The 22387-nt window shown below is 43.4% G+C and overlaps 1 protein-coding gene and 2 long non-coding RNA genes across 4 annotated transcripts; 1 reads left to right on the top strand and 2 right to left on the bottom strand.

The window, feature by feature from the left end:
• Positions 1-2023: 2023 nt before the first annotated feature.
• Positions 2024-6547, bottom strand: LOC125543563. The gene is made up of 3 exons (XR_007298568.1): positions 5820-6547; positions 3538-4119; positions 2024-2416 (listed from the first exon to the last, which is right to left on the bottom strand). It is a non-coding gene; the product is annotated as an uncharacterized LOC125543563 (long non-coding RNA).
• LOC125543564 lies at positions 2808-3531 on the bottom strand. Its single transcript, XR_007298569.1, has 2 exons — positions 3128-3531; positions 2808-3088 (listed from the first exon to the last, which is right to left on the bottom strand). It is a non-coding gene; the product is annotated as an uncharacterized LOC125543564 (long non-coding RNA).
• A 6487-nt stretch (positions 6548-13034) lies between the features above and the next one.
• LOC125543562 lies at positions 13035-17878 on the top strand. Of its 2 annotated transcripts, XM_048706937.1 has the most exons (3): positions 13035-13404; positions 14516-16556; positions 16732-17878. In XM_048706937.1, the coding sequence occupies exons 2-3, from the start codon at positions 16407-16409 to the stop codon at positions 17368-17370; spliced, it is 789 nt and encodes a 262-aa protein (XP_048562894.1). In that variant the 5' UTR covers positions 13035-13404; positions 14516-16406; the 3' UTR covers positions 17371-17878. The 2 variants fall into 2 exon arrangements, with proteins under 2 accessions (XP_048562894.1, XP_048562895.1); XM_048706938.1 differs by having other exon boundaries at positions 13035-16556.
• The last annotated feature ends 4509 nt before the right edge of the window (positions 17879-22387 follow it).

The raw sequence follows: 22387 nt of genomic DNA, 5'->3' as shown, positions 1-22387 counted from the left end.
AAGTATTTCTAAAGATTTCACTAAAGACTACATACAAAGCAAAATAAATGAATCTACACTCTAAAGTGCGTCTATATACATCTGTATGTAGTCCGCATTAGAATCTCTAAAAAGACTTACATTTAGAAAGAGAGGGAGTACTACATAAGAAACATAATTTTAATCGTTCAATGGCAGTCATAGCTGGGCCAAGCTACGACTGCAGGCAGGCTGGCACATTTGACCGGCCCGTCGGCTAGCTAGCAGCAGCTTTGTGGTGACGCAGGCCACCATGTAAGAAAAAGAGTTGATCATCAAGCCGGCGATCGACGGCAAGATCTCACCGCAGGTGCCGGATGATCTTTTTTTTTTACAAAGTGCTGTCCGTGGCCCTGTCAACTGGTGACCGCCGGGTGCCTATCCTCTGGCTTGGCGATTGCGAGATGCGTGGACCAATCACCGGCCCCGATGGCGATACCCATCGGCTATGCCAGCCAGCATGCGTGCGTGGTCAGGTCAGGTTAATTTTGCGACTAGTATTCAGGCATCATTAACGTTGGGATAGAGGTCGGACCGATCGAGACCTCTCCCGTGGATCGACGCCGGAAATGGCCGAGAGCGACGGCCCATCGGCCGGTGCTGCAAGATTATTATTTATATACTCCATGAGAGAAGGGAGTGCGGTTCAATTCATTTACGGCCAAACACCCTTTGATTTTCTTAATATTGTCTGATTACGTACGGACCTGCTACCACGTGTTTACTGGACACCGAGTCAATTTTCATTCTGTTTTTTTTAGGGTATCAATTTTCATTCTGTGAAAGCTATAACTTCGGTTTTTTTTAGGGTGGGAGAGGGGGTAGGGTAAAAGGAAACGTTTGTGTATCGTGGAAACGAAAACGGACTTGCAAAATTTAGGCCTAAAAATAATAATAATAAAGTGATGATGAGTCCAAAATAGAAGTGTACAGACAACAAGAAATTTCTTTCCAGTGAGATTTTCTTTTTGACCTGTAAAGCGTGCAAAAAACCGGGCAGAAAAGTGGTGTTAGGAAAACGTATCCTACTGGCTCGAGTTGGGTGCACCAAACATCGGTAGCTGCCGTGGAAGGGAGAAGGGTCGCAGTCACGCCTGTTGTGGTCATCGCCTAGCCAGTCATCGGGCGGAGGTCGGATTGGGTTACTCCCAACTCCCAAGTCTCGTCTCATCAACGCGTGTTGTTTTCACGAACACGTGTAACGTGTGGACATGGCCAAACTATAGATGATACAAAAGGATAACGAAGCAATGGTTAGTTTTCCCCTCTTATTTCTTCTTCTTCGAAACTTCAGGTAGATTTCAGTTCAGTCAGTAATACGAGTAGATTTTTAATGCCAACAAGAACTGTCATGAGCATTTCGATATTCTCGGCTGCTATAGCGATTGAAAATGCCCCAATAAGATGGTGCGACAGAGCAGAGAAGGAGACATACATCTGCTGATCTGAATTCTGATGGGAACGGCGCAACAACCGACCGAACCCACCTTGCAGCGGGGGTACCATGCGTCCATTATGTGTGTACTTTCATGTGATTTGCCTTTTCTGTTCAACAGCGACATGGTTGAAAATACTACTACTAATAATGACTAAATGAGCATTGCAAGCAGAATAATTAGCAGATGCAGAATCATGAAGCAACTCATAAGCAACTTTTGCTTTGCTTGAGGAGCAACAGTGGTGAGTTCCAAGCCAGTAAACCATAACAACTGTTAAACAACCACAAACTGCCACGGATATCAATCATTCCAGCAAGATCATCCCGAAGAGAAAAATATCAAGTCAAAGAAAAGAATGTGACATTTTTTTTTTGGAAAAGGAGGATTACCTCCGGCCTCTGCATCAATCGATGCATGCAACCATATTATTAAAAAGCGTAACAAGGTCTTAAGTTCCAGAAAATTCAAAAAAAAAAGGTCTTAAGTTCCAAGAAAGCTCAAAATCGGAGCAATAATGAAAAATAAATAAATTTGTAAAGCGCCACCAAAAGAATGTGACATAGCAATAATGAAAAGAATGTGACATAGCAATAATGAAAAGAATGTGACATAGCAAGTATATTAATACAATGTACCATGGGGGTAAGAAGAACTAAACATGGCAAAAAATCTGTCTACGTTCCATTTACTGGAGTACAACAACGGAAATTAGCCAACAAGATGATACATACAACAACAAAACTCAATCATTCCACACTTGCTCGGGCTTAGTTCCCAGCAACACTTTCTGCTCCAGCTGGTCCATTGCTCATCCAGTACTTGTATGCGTAGAGTGAGGACACCACTAGGGCACCGACGACGATAAAGGCAAACATTGTTGGGCCGATTTTAGTAGGGCTCTTCTTCTGCTTGCTCTGTGCCAGCAGTGCTCTCGGCTTGATCTTCGCCATGGCTCACTTCTGGCAATGCCAAGAAAAAGACTGGTATCAGCATAAGGAAGTTTTTTCTGAACCATTATAATCCACAAGAATACCATTAACTGATCAACTGCATTAGGACATGTATAATGCAAGGGGCCTAGAGAGGTGCTTGTAAAAATGAACATGTTGTTTTCTTAAGCACCGGTGCTTGGCACCTCTGTTAAAAAAACAAGCAACGGTTTAAGCGACAATCTGTTTATTTTTACGAAGTACTTCTCTAAGCACCTTGAACTAGTACATGGTTTTATATGCTTATGAACAGCCTGATTTGTAAGATCACAGTAATAACTGCACTCATCGGGACGTGGAAATAAACACCTAATACAGCGATATTGCATCTTCCATGTGTCAAAATAATGCACTACCAAACTTCAGAGATAATTGAAGAAGCGAAAATTATAATTCATGCTAGTAGATAGATACACTGTTTAAACGATTCATCATGTTAACTCATGAATCCAGTCCAAAGGTTATTATGTGGGGACCTCATAAAAGAGGCATGCCCAGTGAGTGACATAAGATACATGGAACGATGACCTGCAGTACTGTAGGAAATGATGTTCTAAGATCGACCGACATAAGATACATGGGACGACGAACTACAGTACTGCAGGAAATGATGTTCTAAGATCGACCCATCGCAGGTGCAATCTGCGGCTTGAAATTATAATTTCAAGCCGCAGATTGCACCTGCGATGAGTAATGCAAATCAAGGGCCATGTAAGTTCATTACAACATGACCAAATGGAGGCTATGGCTGTTGCACTCGAGGGACACAGATCGTAAAACTCTGGCGCAGATGGAGGGGTGCATCTATCCTTGTTCCCAGCTTCGTTGTCTGAAGAACTAGGCTATGTATAGCAACAGTAGTACAACACTGAGGGATCCACACAAGCGAAGCCACTGCGCCCTGAACGGAAAAGCGGGGATCTACCAAGGACAGATCAAGGGGGGCGTGATCTCGAAACAACCCGCTCAAGATCCACGGTTCCTCCGGCCACACCCACAACCGAAATCAATCACTTGGCGGCTACTGACAGAAGGAATTAATCAGCGGTCGGGGTAACGCGCGGCGAGAAGGGAATTGTGGGATACAGTACCTCGATCTGCAGCTTCACAATTCTACTCGGGGGATCCCTCGCTCTAGGAAATGGAGGTGGCGTGGAGCGATCCCGAGAGAGAGAGAGAGAGAGAGAGAGAGAGAGAGAGAGAGAGAGAGGGGTCCAGGCGAAGATGACGAGGATGCAAGGCTGTGCGCCTGTGGTGCACTCGTCGTCTTTTGAAGGGGAAAAGGAAGCATCTTGGAAGGGGAGGCGCGGGAGCCAGGGGCATTTCGGGCACATTGATCCAGGAAACTGCCCAAGGAGAACGAACATGCGCTGTGCCAGTCCACGCTGCGAAACAGAATCGATCAGCGACAAAAACGGGAGGTCCTAATCGGCGCTGGCGCTCACGCGCACGCACTATGGGCCAGCTCATCTAACCTCAGCCCGCACACCCCCGCGGCGCACTGGGCCGGCCCATTTCCGTGTTTTTATTTGGACCCCGATAACGCGCGACCGTTCGGTCTGGGAGGACCCAAGACGTTCGGACGGGAGGGTAATCGATCGAACGAGTACGACTCGTTCGGGAGGAGAACGCCCCAGCCCGAACGCCCCCACCAACCAGGTCCGGCCTTTTTCCTGTGAAAGGAAAACGAAAAATAAAGCCCATATTAAGTTGCGATTAGTAAAAAAAAGCCTAGTTTTTATGTGATTAAAAAACAATGTTCTTTTACACGTTACAATTGCCATGGACTTTTGCCATTCTATGAAAAAAATTGCCACGTTCAAGTTTATGTTTTAAAAAAATGGCGAAAAATAGGAAAAATCATGGCATTTTGCATCTGTACAGTACGAAAAGCTGTGATCACTATGAAGTTTACAGAAAAACGCAAAAGTTGCCGTGAAGTGATATGGTGAAAAAAGTTCTCTCTAGACACATAGAAAATTTTCGGAAAACAATGGAGAAAACATCTTAAGTTGTAATGATATTCTGCATGTAATCCCCATGGCAAAAACAAATTTGAAAGAACAAACTTGGCGTGTTCTCAAACTAATTTGTAATGTCCATGACCAACATTCTCCGGATGGACATGGCAAAAAGACACGAACCATAGCAAAAAGTGCATTTAGTTGCCATGGAAAAAGACATATCTATAAACAATACAGATTTTAGTTGCCATGCCAAATTTGCCATGTTTTTAAACGTCTACAAACATTGCCACGTTATGTTGAACATGTTTAGTTTCCATGGCAAGTTTGCATATTTGTGAACATGTTAATTAAAATAAGTTTGTCATGTTTTTGAACAAACTTAATTAAAAGAAGTTACCATGTTTTTGCACATATTAAAAGTTTGCCATTTTTTTGAACATTTTAAAATGCCATGGCGAATTTGTCATATTTTTTGAACATCTACAAAATGTTCCATGTTTTTGAACATCGTAAGTTGCCATGGCAAAGTTTGCCATGTTTTTCAACAATTATAACTTTGCCATGGCAACTTTACATGTTTTCGAATATGTTAATTAAAGAAGTTTGCCATGGCATAAAATGGAGTAAAATTTGCCATGGAAAAATGGTTTAATTTTTGCCATGGCAAAAAAGTAGTACTTTTGCCATGGAAATAAATTTTAAAATGCCATGGTTACACAAGTATATTTAAGATGCTATATAGTAAAATGTGTTGTGTCCTATAAATTTAAATTTGCCATAATATTTGAATTAAAATTGTCATGCTCTTTATAATAAAATTGCCATGACGAGTTAAACTAAAAATTGCCATGGCAACATAACCTAAAATTTGCCATGTGAAAATAAACTTATTTTTGTCATGGCAAAAAGAGGAGTTAAATTTGCCATGGCAAAAATGGAATACTTTTGCCATGAAAATATATTAAAAAATGCCATGGCTATAAAAGTATATTTACCGTGCTACATAGTTAAATTTGCCATGTTCTGGAAATGTAAATTTGCCATCATGTTTAAACAAAAAATTTGCCATGCTCTTTCCAATAAATTTGCCATGTTCTGGAAATGTAAATTTGCCATCATGTTTAAACAAAAAATTTGCCATGCTCTTTCCAATAAATTTGCCATGGCGACTTGAACTGAAAATTGCCATGGCAACTTAAACTAAAATTTGCCGTGTCACTATTACAAAGATTTCTAAAAACTGTCGTGATGATGTGTGAACTATTACAAAGATTTCTAAAAAACATGCCAAGACGATGTGTGAACTCGGTACTCGTGGCAACTTAATCCAGTCACCATAGCAAAAACACTGCATATGATCTAAAGGAAAAACAGAAGCAATCACAAAAAAGGGGATAGCAGCATACCACAGGAGCAGCAGTAGCAGTTCCTGTTGGCTCGATCGTGGGGGAAAATGGAAGAGTAAGCCGCCGACCTCCCCAGATCTTGTCCGAGCCGCAACTCATCCTCTAGCATGCCGCCTACGCGAGCACCAACAGCTCCCCCGACGGAGGGCACTGGGCCATGGATGGCCATCAGCTGTTGATGCAGGAAGCCATGCCAGAACCTCCGCGTCACGCTTGTGTAAGGCGAAACGGCGGAGAGGGAGCTCTAGGACGGAAGCCGCGATGTCGCCGGCCGTCGCGAGCAGCGTCGCGCGCAGCTGCAACCCCGCCATGGTTGCCGCTTGTTGGATCGCCGCCGGAGCCGAGGAGACTCCTCTCCCACAGCGGCAAAGGGGATCACCACCGGAGCTGAAAGGGGCTCTTCTCGCAATGGCAGCCGCATCGAGAGGGTGGAGCAGCCCGAGGCGGAGGCCTCTGATGGCGGCGGGGACGGTCAGCTCGCCGACGGCGGATTCCGATGGCGTTGAGGTCGGCCAGCTCGGGAAGGGAAGATGAAGGCTGCTCAGCGGCCGCCGCGGCCCACGGCCTCCACCCACGACGGCAGCTCGAGCCGGGCGGCGCGGATCCGAAGAACAACGGCTAGTGCTTCGCGTCGGCGAGCTGCCCGCGGTCGGCCTCCGCCTCACTCGGGTCTCCAGGTCGCCGGCCAGGAGGATTCGGCATGTGGGGAATGGAGTGGGGAGTGGGGTTCATTCATGACGACCGCTTCTCTGAACGCTCGGCACTGGATGACGTGGCAGGGGTTAGCTTTAAGATATGTGCGTTTTGATCAAGTGGCTCTCGACACGTTCGGAATGAGATATGAAAATACCGGTCATTCGGGAGTTATCGATTCCGTTTTATTTGGTGTCTAATCCGCAAAAATGTGAGCTGCGAGGATTCGAACCACCTACCTCCCTCGTGAGGGACAGATAGTTTAACCACGCCACCACAGACCGAGACGTGGTTATGTTTTACTTTTTTCGTCTATTATTCGTTCTTCGTTCTTCTTTTTTCCTTTTTTTGTTTTCCATTTTTTATTTTTATTTTTCTTTATTTTTCTTTGTCTTGGAACGATGAATTTGTTTGCAAATACACGAACATTTTCTTCAAATTGATGACCTTTTTTTTTCAAAATCCATGGACTTATTTTAAATTTTGATGAACCTTTATTCAAATTTGATGAACTATTTTTTAAATTCGATCAACTTTTTTCCAATTTCAATGAACTGTTTTCAATATCTATGAACTTTTTTCAGATTTGATGAATTTTGTTTCAATTTCGATGAACTTTTTTCACCTTTTTTGTAAACTTTTTTCCAAAACCGACGATCTTTTTTCAAATTCGTGACCTGTTTTTCAAAATTGATGAAGTTTGTTCAAAATCGGTGAACCTTTTTTTGAATTTTGATGAACTTTTTTTTGAATTGGTGAACTTTTTCCAAAATCGATGAACCTTTTTTGAATTTGGATGAACTTTTCTCAAAATCGATGAACCTTTTTTGAATTTTGATGAACTTTTTTCGAATCGGTGAATTTTTTTTCAAAATTGACGAACCCTTTTTGAATTTTGATGAACTTTGTTCTCAAGATTTGTGAACTATTTTTCAAAATTCATAGACATTTATCTCAAAATCATGAACTTTTTTTCAAAATCTATTATTTTTTTTCAAAACAAATGAACTTTTCCTGTAATTCATGGGCTTTTTCCAAAATGTTTTCAGAAAATTAAAAATCAAAGCGCTACATTAACAGTTTACGTGTGCAATAAATTACGTGACTACAAATGTACTTATAAATTTCGCCCTGAATTTCATCAGTAGCGCAAGCTAGGTCTGGTGGTTAGCTAGACTCATTCGCTGTTCTCATGGCGCGGGTTCGATCCTCGCTGAGAACCATTTTCAGGTTGCTGAGAGCGCCGGATAGGAGCTCCCGCTCGAACGCCCCTCGTTCGCCTGGTTCGACCGTTCGCTGGTTCAACTGGTCCGGCTGGTTGACCATTGACTTTTCTAGAAAAGTTTAAATTTTGAAAAAAAAGAAAATCAGAAATTTGAAATAAATCGTAAATTTTAAAAAAGATTATGAAATTTGAAAAAAAAGTTACTGCTTTCAGTTAATCCTATACTGCTACATAGCCTGTCCTTGCTACTACTGTTGTTACCTTTACCTGCTATCCTACTGCTTAGTATAGGATGCTAGTGTTCCATCAGTGGCCCTACACTCTTGTCCGTCTGCCACGCTATACTACCGGGCCGTGATCACTTCGGGAGGTGATCATGGGCATATACTATATACTTTACACTGTTACATTACCTGAGGTACTGTTCGGAGTTGGGGGCTGGAGGGGCAGGTGGCTCCATCCCGGTAGAGGTGGGCCTGGGTTCCCGACGGCCCCCGACTCTTACTTTGTGGCGGAGCGACAAGGCAGGTTGAGACCACCTAGGAGAGAGGTGGGCCTGGCCCTGGTCGGCGTTCGCGGGTACTTAACACGTTTAACGAGATCTTGGTATTTGATCTGAGTCTGGCCACTGGCCTATACGCACTAACCATCTACGCGGGGACAGTTATGGGCACTCGACGTCGTGGTATCAGCCAAAGCCTTCGTGACGTCAGCGACTGAGCGGCGCGCGCCGGATTGGAACGTAAGCCTGCTCTTGTATTAAGGGGGGCTAGTTCTGCTTCCGGCCGCCCTCGCAACATGCAGGTGTGCAATGGGCGATGGGCCCAGACCCCTGCGCCATAGGATTTAGACCGGCGTGCTGACCTCTCTGTTGTGCCTAGGTAGGGCTGCGACGTGTTGATCTTCCGAGGCCGGGCATGACCCAGAAAAGTGTGTCTGGCCAAATGGGATCGAGCGTGTTGGGTTATGTGGTGCACCCCTACAGGGAAGTTAATCTATTCGAATAGCCGTGATCTTTGGTAACAGGACGACTTGGAGTTGTACCTTGACCTTATGACAACTAGAACCAGATACTTAATAAAACACACCCTTCCAAGTGCCAGATATAACCCGGTGATCGCTCTCTAACAGGGTGACGAGAAGGGGATTGCCGGGTAGGATTATGCTATGCGATGCTACTTGGAGGACTTCAGTCTACTCTCTTCTACATGCTGCAAGACGAAGGCTGCCAGAAGCGTAGTCTTCGAAAGGATTAGCTATCCCCCTCTTATTCTAGCATTCTGCAATTCAGTCCACTGATATGGCCCTTTACACATATACCCATGCATATGTAGTGTAGCTCCTTACTTGCGAGTACTTTGGATGAGTACTCACGGTTGCTTTCTCCTTCTTTTCCTCCTTTCCTTTGTACCTGGTTGTCGCAACCAGATGTTGGAGCCCAGGATCCAGACGCCACCGTTGACGACGACTGCTACTACTCGAGAGGTGCCTACTACTACGTGCAGGCCGCTGTCGACGACCAGGAGTAGTTTAGGAGGATCCCAGGCAGGAGGCCTGCGCCTCTTTCGATCTGTATCCCAGTTTGTGCTAGCCTTCTTAAGGCAAACTTGTTTAACTTATGTCTGTACTCAAATATTTTTGCTTCCGCTGACTCGTCTATGATCGAGCTCTTGTATTCGAGCCCTCGCGGTCCCTGGCTTGTAATATGATGCTTGTATGACTTATTTTATTTGTAGAGTTGTGTTGTGATATATTCCCGTGAGTCCCTGATCTTGATCGTACACGTTTGCGTGTATGATTAGTGTACGATTGAATCGGGGGCGTCACCGTCTAACTAACCCACATGTATGAGGTTATCAAACTCATTATAAGTGAGCATGTAATAGTCATCGCCTTGTATATACTGCAAAGCTTGATAACAAATTTCTAGCGGTCCAATTCTAGATTAAACATAATTTGCCAAGTTACCCGATCATAAATAAGAGGGTGCGCCTTCATACTTGAATACATATATTGCTTCTGACAACCGAAGCATAAGGAACTAACATTATCTGATCAGTTCATAAATGTTCCTTGGACACTGAGATGTCCACTTTTATCGCCCTTAACTTGAGTAGCAGGTGAGATAGAGTACTGCCACATAATATTTTCTTTCGTACTCTATCGACGTATGTCGTCATAAGAGAACTTATACTCCTTTTGGACCTATATCTTGATGAACCTCGATACAAATAAAGTATAAGGCATCACCAAGATCCTTTATGTCAATGGAAGATACAAATTCTTGGCTCGCCAAAAAATATTCCATCTTCACATTTAGTGAACTTACCCCCCCTTGTCCCAACGCTCGCCTTATTTCATAATTGAATTTCTTGAGGCAACATACCTTATGTTAACTTCATCTATTTGACAAAACCTGACGGTTGAGTTATACATACATTATTAACTCAATCAACACAAGAGCATGCTATAATAATAACACAAGCGTCATAACAACCCACTTAGGAAACTCTATTGAGCTCCATACATCATTAGAGCTCATTATCACACAAGCTTCTAAGATGATCATTCACACACATTATCAATCACAGGGAAAATGTTAAGTCTCAACATTAACTGTTGCAACGCATTTTTTGTCAACTTACCTGATGCATATGAACAAAGATCTAACATAGTTATCCTTAAGATTCATGTTCATATGCTCCAGGTTTCCCGACGATCATTTTATTTAAAGGATGTAAAACATGTCCAAAATCTTGATAACAATCATTTCAGTTCTAAACCACAAAATGACAAATGATTACAAACGACGTTAGTCAGAAATATAACCACAAGCCACATGATACTGACAAACTTGCCACTTGAGTGAAGTGTGACATATGATTATAAACGACGTTGGTCAATATATAATCAACATGTTACATCATTATGGTCATTAGGCTAGCAAGATTGACACTTTAGCATTCATGTGTGCTTCATAATGCTCACAAGGGACTAAGTACACACTAACATGACAAAGGAGTCATTTTTCATTCATTCTTCTAAATTTTTTTTATTCATTCTTCTAAATAAGACTTGTTGCATCTTAATTAGAGAACCTTAGAATGTGTTTTTCATTCATTCTCCAACTAAGATTTCTCGTTGGTTCCATCTTAATTGGAGAATTGAGATACATATTTTGCTTAGTTGTACACGCTATGGTCTAAATACGAGAATTGAATGTGATATCTCATATTAAATGAGACTTCCATTCCCCCCCTCGAAATGTGGTCTAAAACCACAATTTTGATGAGGTCTCATTAATTACACTTCTCTTGTATCTTAAATTGTAGCATAGTATATAATATTGACAAAAGACCCATTCAGTGAAAACATAACTTGTCTCACCCTAGGGCAGGACTAACATTACATAATTGGAGTTGACTTAATAACATACAAAATCATGTCATCTGCCCGAGAACAAAAAATAATAAATTTCTCCAATAACCAGGAGCATGAACAATCATCAATAAGATGGAGAATTAAGCACCTCCAAATTCTAGTGGAATAAATCCAATAGTTTTGACTTTAAACTCCATTGCATTAGTAATGTGCATGTCGGCACATGCATCCCGAGACCTCTCCCAATGTCTGCTTTAACATTATGATTAAAATCCTACAACCTTAATGGCAGAAAGTTGGGAGATTTGTTACATGAGACAATGATCTCCACTCTCCACGTGGGAAAGTTACTTCCATAAGGTTTGTTTATGCCAAAATATCATCATATTTTAAACCGTATTACTGTTTGGCAGAAAACGAAAAAAGAACCTCCTTTATTCATAAAGGACACATGAAAATAATCAATGTTGGTCAGAATATCATCACATGCCATTATAACCCCCCTTTTTTTAATCTCTAATCAAAACTTCTCGTTGGTTCCATTTTGATTAGAGAGACATAAAATCACATAATGATGAGTACGAACTCTGGCCAAATTAATAGCTAGCATTAACATGAAGCAACAACATAAAACCATGTTTGCCATCATACATAATCCTTTTGACACTAAAGCTGACACCGTGTAATAACACTGATATAAGTGTCAAAATTACCATTAAAATTCTCAATGACATTGGAATTAACATAAAAATATAAATGTTAATTCAACTGAATAAACATTAAAATTGACATTCATTGTGAATATGCCATTAATACTATTTTTCGAATATCAAAAGATTTCCGAAATATTAAATTTGGCAATAAAACCACATAAGGATTCACCAAATAACAATATTTGGTGACAACATGTACTTTAGAACAATTCTTTTGGTAAAATTCCTATATTAAGGGAATTGGTCATAATTTCATCACACCATTTTGGGTCATTATGCACATTTCTGTAGTGCATATCTTAATTTTTTTTAGAAATTGTGCATATCTTAATTAAATGACATATAATGCAGTCAGATAAAATTTTAGCTTTGTACAATAGACATAATGGTCCAAAATGATTATTGCGCATAGTGTGGTGCGAAGAGCCAAAACATGCGACCATCAACATTATCTTTGAGGTGGCCTTAGCCCATTAATAATGATCACATCATTAAGAAATTCCATAGGAATGACAACATAAACTTCACTCAAATAATTTTTTTTAGAAAATTAAATGAGTGACTGAAAAATGCTCAACATTTAATCATTTCAATAATTCTTGAAAGGTAATCATCATAAAATATGTCACTAAAAATGACATCATACATCAATATCATATTAGATTTTCCAAATTAAATTATCTTGTTGGTTCCATTCTATTGAGGAATTTAAAACATGGTTTCAACATAACTTTAGGCAATTTCAAACTTGTTAATAGTGCATGGGCATTATTATATGGATAACATCATATAAAATGCACCACACACACACACACACACACACACACACAAAAACACAAATACAATCATTAACATTATTTTGCAAAAAAAATTGGTGCACATTTTTTTCTAAATTAAACAGTGCATTAAACATTACCAAAATACTTAAAAGCACAGAGTTGCATTGAAAATTCAGAAGTACTGTATCATATTTTGCCCCAAAAAGCTGCTTGAGCGCATTAGGAAAAGCCGCCCGAGCGGTCCATAGAGTGGGAATGGATGCAGGCCGAGACAACCTGGGCTGAGGCCTTCTGCCACAATTTGCGCACAGGGCGGCCGCATGCCCGTTAATCATTCCTCACGAAATTGAGGCGTCCGATCCGATCAGACGGTTGAAAACGGATTTGGCCAAACCCTAGCACATTTTCCCCACGTTCTCCCGCATTCGCCGCTATTCTCGCACGTTCGAGAGAGAGAGCGAAGCGGCGAGCGCTCTGCCAGGCGGCGGCTCAGCGCCCATTTCGCCGGCATCCATGGCGGCTCGGCGGCTCCGCTCGCCGGAGTAGCGTGCAGCGGAGAGATCCCGCGCGCTACTCCAACGAGCGTGGCTACCCGTGCTGCGCGCGTGGCATCAGGCAGCGGTGCGACGGCGAGAGGGGAGGCGACGGAGACGCGCGGGGCATGGAGACCGAACGGCGCACATCTTCCCGCGCATCATCTCCGACGGGAGTCAACGGCGGTGCTGCTTCGGCGCCTTCGCACGGCAAGGCCGTGCGAACCCCGGAGGGTAGGAGGGCGACGACGCGGCCATTAGGTGAGGCCCTGACCTCAAGCATTTTGCGGATTTTTCTTTTCCTTTGGAGTTTCTTGAAACATACATATTCCCCTCCTAATTGCTTTCCGATCCAAAACTCACGTGATTAATAGCTAACAGACCTTGAATAGATCTTGAGCTATAAACATTAAGAATTGAAAAAGCCCATATCTACTAAAACTTTTACCACATGAACTTTGAGTCTTGGCATACGACCGAAATCAGATCTTAACTTCAGACCAGAATCAGTTAATTACTAGGTCGTGACTATTATCACATAACAACATAATCGTCACCTTAACGTAACAACTTCAGATCTTAAAGATGAATAATTAGTACCAAACCATGAGCAATTAGACCCTGACATCAGTGACTAACAGTAAAACAGGGTCTAATTGGGGTTCTAACCGAGATTAACCTTGCTCTAGATACCAATGTTAGAGTAACTCTTTAGGATTAACATGATATGATCTTAATCTCATGATTAGAACACCAAAATACATATGCGGAAGATTAGGTACTAACCAGAATCATTGTAAAACTACCAGTAGTCCATGGCTGCACCTTGGGTCCTCCATGGCCGGGAAAGGACAGCACCAGGATTACGTGATGAGCAGCAGCGCCGCCAGCACTGAGGGGGCTCCCCCGTGAGCCTCCTGCAGTGTGGAGCTTGTTGGGGAAGAAGCAGCAGCAGGGAGATGGACGTGCAGGGTGCCGCCGGCACTGCCCTGGAGGTGGCCGGCGGTGGTAGACGGTCTTCGTCTCCGTTAGCACCTCATCAGGATCAGTAGTTAGCGAGAGACCTGGCCTTACCGTGCAGATCGTTAGATCACACGGGAGGGGTCCTTTTTCCTTATATATTTTTTAGGTGCTAGGGAGGCGGGACCGAGACCAAAACAGTTGGTTTGGTGCCCCCGATCAGGGCACGTACGTGGGAGTTGAGCTCCCCCCTTTTTCTCTCGGTTTGTTTTGACCGAGATCAATTCCAACATCCTGGGCATGTACGTTTTACTCCATGATGGAACTATCTCCCTCCTAATATGTCCTGGGTATCTATATATGCTATACTCCATACCGGGCTTTGTTTTACATTATTGTTTTGCTATTCCAGCGTACATGTAGGAGTACAGTTTTTGGGTGGATACCGGCGCGGAGAAGGCTCTTTCCATTTTGCAAATTCACCACCTGGTAAGAATAAGGTTAGGAGAAACAAGTGATCTCTTCGTAGGGATGGCCTGCAAAGACGTCAACTTATTGCCGAACAGGTACCGGTTCTTCACTATGGATGATCATCCTTGACTTTTATGATTAATCCTAATAATGGTTTTACGATTTACATCCTTTTGGGTGCTAATAATCTAAGATGCAATAAGGAAGCTTTGTTTTCGTGTGTTATGGACAACCTTCACCCACATCCCACCTATATCATTGTAGTTGTCATTTAGGTTGTACGAAGTGAACTCCACAATGCCGTTCGGAGAGCCACCTCTCCTTCCTCAACCGTTGCTCTATGTGCTGCCGTCAACGTGGTAATAAAAATCCTCTCCTACAAAGGGAAGGAGGAATATTGTCATCACATCTTGCCATATCCGGTCTGCCCTGTACACCCTCCCCTCTCATCCAGTCCTCGATAAGCATTCCATCTCCGATGATGTACCGTGACCCAGGTCCTCGACCCAGCCAATCCCTGATTCTTGGCAACAAGAAGTGTTTAATCTGTAAGAAAGCACGGGGGTTGTGAAAAAGCGAGTAGAAGTATGAGGGAAGCCATATTGACCAGATCAAGGGATAAACATATCTGGCGACATTAGTTTTTAAAGTTTTAAACATTTCCTTGTACGTGCACAATGACAAGTGTGCGATGACATGGCCGGCGCATTACCGTAGGATTGGGCACACTTCAATTTGTTGTGATCAGGTGGAGACCATACCATCTATGAGAGGGGAAGAAGGATAAGTGGTGACACAGCCGACGCCGTGTTCAAATAGAGGATGTGGACCTGTTGAGAGTCTTGAGCCATGAGTCTCCAGTTAAAAGAAAAAGAGTCGTTGTTGTGGCAGATCATAATTTAGCCGGTCGGACGAATAGGAGGAGTTCGATCGTAATTCATCCGGCAAGTAAAGAAACCAGCCGGTAAAAGCAGCCCAGGAGCCTGACATCGGTCGTCTCTACGCATCGGGCTGATCGTACAAGCGCGCTCATGGACAACGCCGGGCTGCTCGCCGCCTGCCTCGCCACTAGTCCTGGCCATGGGCCGCCCGGCCCGAACAGCCCGGCCCGAAAAAGCCCGGCCCGACCCTGCTCCCGGGCCGGGCCTGGGCCTAGGTTTTGAGCCCGAAGACTAGGTCGGGCCGGGCCTGGGCCCGCTGTTTATGCCATTTACTGAAGAGGCCCGGCCCGAGGCCCGAGGCCCGACGTGTTTTTTGCTGTGATGGGTCGGGCTCGGGCCTGAAAACTAGGCCCGACGGCCGGGCCGGGCTGGGCTTGGGCCTGAGTTTTCTACCTTGGGCTTGGTCAGGCCCGGCCCGAAGCCCGGCCCGGCCCGGCCCGGAGGATGGCCAGGTCTACTCGCCACCGTCGTGGCCTACCTGCTCGCTGGACATCGATTGGTGGGTGCCTCCGACGCCCGCTGGCGCCACCTTCTCATCGTTCCCATTGGCCGAAGAGCCAAACACGTGGCGCTCGCCGTCGCGTTGTGCCTTCACGCGGCGGTCCTTCTCTCGTCCTTCACCACCAGCAGGGACCTCGCGGTGCACCTCCACAACACGGAGGCGAAGCTCGCGCGCATGGAGCAAATTATCCGTAAGCGTCGAGCCAGAAATTAATCATTATTCTATGTTAAATCCATCAATTGTATATCCAAATTATTGCATATTACGCCAACATATATACAATTAATTAACGCAGCAAGGTGCAATAGCTGTTTTTTGAAGATCGTCATCTTACTAAATTTGTGATCGGTTGCCTGTACTTAGAGAACCAAGAAAAACACCACATCGAGATGATGAACAACATAGCAAGTATGTTGTCCAATACTTCCGATGAAATAAAGCTGATGACCAACAAAGTCACCAAAGCCGACGGCACGCCAAATTCTGAATTCAACATCGCAGCGGAAGATGATCTCCAGCCATCGCAAGGTGTAACCATGGTAAGGATACCACGCTGTTCCCTCTAATTTTTAGTTTTTTACAGACAAAGGAAGACATCAGAAAGTCAGTGTACGTGATGACTTTAGCACGGCACGCATACTGCTTCCACCGTTGCTTGGTTGTACACTTACTTTGAGTTTGCTTCGCTCGTGAATCGTGATCACCTCATGGCAGGATCACGAGTTTCCCAGCATTTGTGATGACCCGGAGCCGGAGGATGCACCGATACCTGATCAGCGAGACGAATCAGCGGAACCACACAAGCCATGGAGGTTCATCCCGGTGCCCGAAGGCCACGTCTTTGTGCCGGAATGCGTCGGCGATGAGCTCATAGTGCACATCCGGCCGTCCTCGCAAAGTGGCTCCGAGCACGGCGCCACCGTTGACGCCGACCAACAGCTCCCCTTCACCTGCGGACATCCGGAGGCGGGAACGCCGTCCTTTTACGACGGCGGTCCTTACCGCGCGCTGTTCTGGTCGCTGCCCGAGCTTGACGACCAAGGCCCAAAAAACGTCTTGCCGTTACCATGGTCGCGGTTGGAGATGTGGGGCAGGCTGACGGCGGCGGCGCTGGATGGGACTTGGGCCGTAAACCCCCCGATTATACACGAACATGCGTTACCTGAGTCCGTGACGCTCTCCACCGACGTGGTGATGTTCTACCGGCCGGACCCGGAGGCTGGGGGAACGAATGTGATGATTGCTGCAACCGAGGATGTGGAGCATGTGTATAGCATGGAGGAACATGGTACCCCGGCGGTGGCCGCTCTCACGCCGCACTCTATTCTTCCCACGTATTCTGGTCTTCCCTAGGAGATGCATCTTTTGTCTCAACCATTTATGACCAATAGGAGCTATATATATACTTGGTGCCGTTTGATGTTTTTGAAAAAAAACTCATCGAACTTGAAAAAGGTTCATCGAAATTGAAAAAGTTCATCAACTATTTTAAAAAAACTTTTATTTTAGAAAAGTTCATGAATTTAAGAAAATAAACAGGAAGCAAAAATGAAAAGAAAAAAAAGGAACACATAGGGCATTTCCTATATGTATAGAAATATAATAAAGGAAGTCGCTATACCCAAGCGCCGTGATGGTGTAGTGGTTAGCGCAAATAACTTGCAGCGAGGAGGTCGTGGGTTTCATCCCTGACGCGGTGACGCCCCCACTGCCGGGAGCTCCTAGGTGGCGCTTCAGGCGCCAGCTAAGGGAGCTGGCGCTCACAGCCGCCAAATCGTGGGCCGGCCCATGTGGCGACCACGGCTAAACTTGCCTCGCCTGGTCGCTCGCTGGATCGAGAGCCTCTAGGGCTGTTCGTACGGTCGCGGTTGACCAGTTGACTGACTGGTCAACCGTTGACTTTAGAAAAAAGATGAAAACGAAAAACGAAAAAAATCATAAAAAAAGAAAAAAAATCGAGATTTCAAAAAAGTTCACAGATTTGGAAACCTTCATTCATTTTTTCAGATCATCAAATTTGAAAAAAGTTCATCAAATTGGGAAAGAGTTCACCGATTTTGAAATAAGTTCACCGAATTTTAAAAAAGCTCATCCATTTTGAAAAAAGTTCATCGATTTTGAAAAACAGTTCATCAATTTTGAAAAAGAGTTCATCCATTTTGAAAAAAAGTTCACGGATTGTGAAAAGATTTCATTGGTTTTGAAAAAGAGTTCATCAATTTTGAAATAAGTTCACCGAATTTAAAAGAACGTTCATTGATTTTGAAAAACAGTTCATCGATTTTGAAAAAGAGTTCATCAATTTTGAAAAAAGAGTTCATTAATTTAGAAAAATGTTCATCAATTTAGAAAAAAAGTTCATCGATCTTGAAAAGGAGTTCATCGATTGTGAAAGAAAGTTCACCGATTTTTTTAAAAATAGTTCTTTCAAATTAGCAAAATAAATATAAAACCGTTCCGAAAAGAAGAAAAAATAAAAATAAAAAAAACATAACAAAACCATTTCGAATAAAAAGGAAAAAGAATAGGAAAAAGGAATCGTTGTAAGAAGAAAAGGTGAAGAAGCAGTAGTTTGGGCAACTAATATGAGTTAGTGCGGTGGTTAGTGCATGAGGCTAACGACCGTCCGGTCGCGGGATCGATTCCCGTCCAAAGTGTGCATTTTTTGTCCTCACGACAGGAAGGAAAGGAAAAAGATGGGCCAGGCCCAGTTACCGCGGCTGCAGGCGCCGGTTTGCGGAAACAGCTATAACCGGCGCCTGCAGCGCTAAATAGGAAATGCCCCCACTGCCACACCTTTTTTCAGTTTTACAAAACAGAAAAAGTAAAATGGGCCGGCCCAGAGCTGAGGTGTAGCATGCGCCAGTTTGCAGAATGAACTGCAATAGAAGATATTGGAATATTCTATTTGACGCTTATTGCAACAAACTGTCATTGAAACGCACAAGGAACAGGTGCGGGATCGATTCCCGTCCAAAGTGTGCATTTTTTGTCCTCACGACAAGAAGGAAAGGAAAAAGATGGGCCAGGCCCAGTTACCGTGGCTGCAGGCGCCGGTTTGCGGAAATAGCTATAACCGGCGCCTGCAGCGCTAAATAGGAAATGCCCCCACTGCCACACCTTTTTTCAGTTTTACAAAACAGAAAAAGTAAAATGGGCCGGCCCAGAGCTGAGGTGTAGCATGCGCCAGTTTGCAGAATGAACTGCAATAGAAGATATTGGAATATTCTATTTGACGCTTATTGCAACAAACTGTCATTGAAACGCACAAGGAACAGGTGCGGGATCGATTCCCGTCCAAAGTGTGCATTTTTTGTCCTCACGACAAGAAGGAAAGGAAAAAGATGGGCCAGGCCCAGTTACCGTGGCTGCAGGCGCCGGTTTGCGGAAATAGCTATAACCGGCGCCTGCAGCGCTAAATAGGAAATGCCCCCACTGCCACACCTTTTTTCAGTTTTACAAAACAGAAAAAGTAAAATGGGCCGGCCCAGAGCTGAGGTGTAGCATGCGCCAGTTTGCAGAATGAACTGCAATAGAAGATATTGGAATATTCTATTTGACGCTTATTGCAACAAACTGTCATTGAAACGCACAAGGAACAGGTGCGGGTTCGATCCCTGAAGCCCCCACTACCACACCTTTTTTGAGTGTTACAAAACGGAAAAGCAAACTGTAAAATGGGCGGGCCCAGAGCTGAGGCAGAGTGCGCGCTGGTTTGCAGAATGAACTGCAACTAGCGCCTTAAGCCATATAGGAGATCTCGGAATATCCTATTTGACGCTTACTGCGACAAACTGTCAGTTGAAATGCACAGGGAACAGGTGCAAGGGAACGGCATAGGTCGGCCCACTTCCATCAGGATTACCGTGCTACAAGATCATAGTTCTCGGAACCTTCCCAAACCAGTTTTATTGGTTTTTCGGCTTTACAGACTTTTTGTTGTTTCTTTTCTAATTTCTTCCTTTTCAAGTTTATTTTCCTTTTTCTGTTTTGTTTTCTATTCTTTTCTTTTTCTTCTTCAAATTTATTTTTATTTTTATTTTAGAAAAAGTTTGATTTTGGAATTTTGAAAATGTTCCTTTTCCAAATTAGGTTCAAAAATTAGAAACAAATTTTGAAGATTTTTTTTAAAATTCATATTTTCAAAAAAATATTCCCTTTTTCGAAATATGTTCACAAATTCAAAATATGTTTGGGAGTTTTCCAAAAATGTTCAATTTGTTTTGAATTCCAAAAAATGTTCCTATTTTTAAATATTTGTTCATGTAACCAATTTTTTTTGAGAATTTTAAAAATATTCAGGCTTGAAAATTAGTTCAGGGGTTTGCAAATTTGTTCAGAATTTTGAAATTGTTCAAATTTTTTAAAAATAATCGCTTTTAAAAAATTGTGCACATTTATTAAGAAAAGTTTGCGTTTAAAAAAAAATGGTCACAATTGGAAAAGAATGTTCGGGATTCCAAAAATTGTTAACAATTTGAAAATGTTCCTTTTTTGAAAAAGGGAATTAAAAAAACAGCGTTGTTCAAAAAATGTTCAGGATTTGAAACATTACTTACTTTTTTAAATATTGCTTATATTTTCCAAGAATTATTCGAATAAAATCAAAAAGTCTTTGGTTCTGGCACTGTGGTTAGTTCTTAGAAATTAGCGTCGCGAATAAGTCACTTACAATCATAGCTCCCTTTCTATCAACAACACTTGATTAATGAGAGGTCCTCTATAGCGCTGCTTTTTCGTGTTTTTTTGCTGTTGTGCTACAGTACCAACGGGAGCTTCCCATCGTGCCCGCTCACTGCATGCACCCGCAATGGATCGGCCTAGTCAGTGTGTATCCTATGCGAAGGAGCGCCCATTTGCCGCAAAGTGCGGCTTATAGGAGCTCCTGAAGATACCTTGCGTGCTTCTGAATCCCCGTTGGCACTTCCGCGGACGGTAGACGGGCCGTGACCCAATAGCTTGTTCTCGGTCTTCGCGCTCGGTCGCCCTTGTCGACTACAAGACAAACACCTATTTTTTAGATTTATTAAAAACGAACAACTATTGGTTCATGAACGAAACTGACTTCCGATTTTTATAGATAGAAAATGTTTGTGGATTTAAACCAGTTCATTAATTTGAAAAAAATCGTGAATTTGAAAAAGTGTTCATGGATTTAAAGAGGTTCATGAATTTGAAGAAGTTCATGATTTGAATTGTTCACAGATTTGAAAAAAATGTTCATGAATTTGATTTTCTTTTAGAATTTCTAAAAAAATCACAATTTTAACAAATGTTCAAAAATTTAAAAAAGAGTCCAACTATCAATCAATCCTTGTCGTGGAAAGGTAGGGTTTTCCTCCATCTCCAGATAGGGTTTTCGTGGGCGATGTTACGGGTCCGTTGGTGAACAAAGTTAAAAGATCGGCCGCCTCACTAACCATTGGATGATGAAGCTGCGGATGGCTGTGTGATTCGTCATCTTTGCAACAAATGTGTTGCTGTAGTATTTTCTGCAACAAGGTCTAGTTGCAGAATTTTTTTTGTAACAAAAGCCATGTTGTGAAATTTTTTAAAACTATTTTTTTTCTTTTAACCTGTTGTAACAAGAGCCTTTTTGTAACAAGAGTCTCGTTGCAAAAACACGCCGTTGCAGAAGGCAAAGATCGGTCGGGTGAACAGAAGAGTTTCCCTTTCCTCTGTCTCCAGCCAAAGAAAAAGAGTCCAACTATCATCAATCAGTCGTTGTCGTGGCAGATCATAATTTAGTGGGTCGGGTGAATAGGAGGAGTTCGATCGTAATTCATCCGGCAACTAAAGAATCCAGCCGGTAAAAGCAGCCCGGGAGCCGCGCGCGGATCCTGACATTGATCGTCTCTACGCATCGGGCTGATTGTACAAGCTAGTGCTCATGGACAACGCCGGGCTGCTCGCCGCCTGCCTCGCCACCGTCGTGGCCTACCTGCTGGCTGGACATCGATTGGTGGGTGCCGCCGACGCCCGCTGGCGCCATCTTCTCGTCGTCCCCATTGGCCGGAGAGCCAAACATGTGGCGCTCGCCGTCGCGTTGTGCCTTCACGTGGCGGTCCTCCTCTCGTCCTTCACCACTAGCAGGGACCTCGCGATGCACCTCCACGCGACGGAGGCCAAGCTAACGCGCATGGAGCAAATTATCCGTAAGTGTCGAGCCAGAAATTAATCATTATTCTTGTATACTACTGTACGTTAAATCCATCAACTGTATATCCAAATTATTGCATATTACGTCAACGTAGACAATTAACGCAGCAAGGTGCAATAGCTCTTTTCTGAAGATGGCCATCTTTGATAGTACTGTACTAAATTTGCGATCGGTTGCCTGTATTTAGAGAACCAAGAAAAGCACAACATC

The sequence above is a fragment of the Triticum urartu genome, chromosome 3 (assembly GCF_003073215.2).
Source record: "Triticum urartu cultivar G1812 chromosome 3, Tu2.1, whole genome shotgun sequence".
In the NCBI taxonomy this organism is placed as follows: Eukaryota; Viridiplantae; Streptophyta; class Magnoliopsida; order Poales; family Poaceae; genus Triticum; species Triticum urartu.
This window is presented reverse-complemented; position numbering and strand designations above follow the sequence as displayed.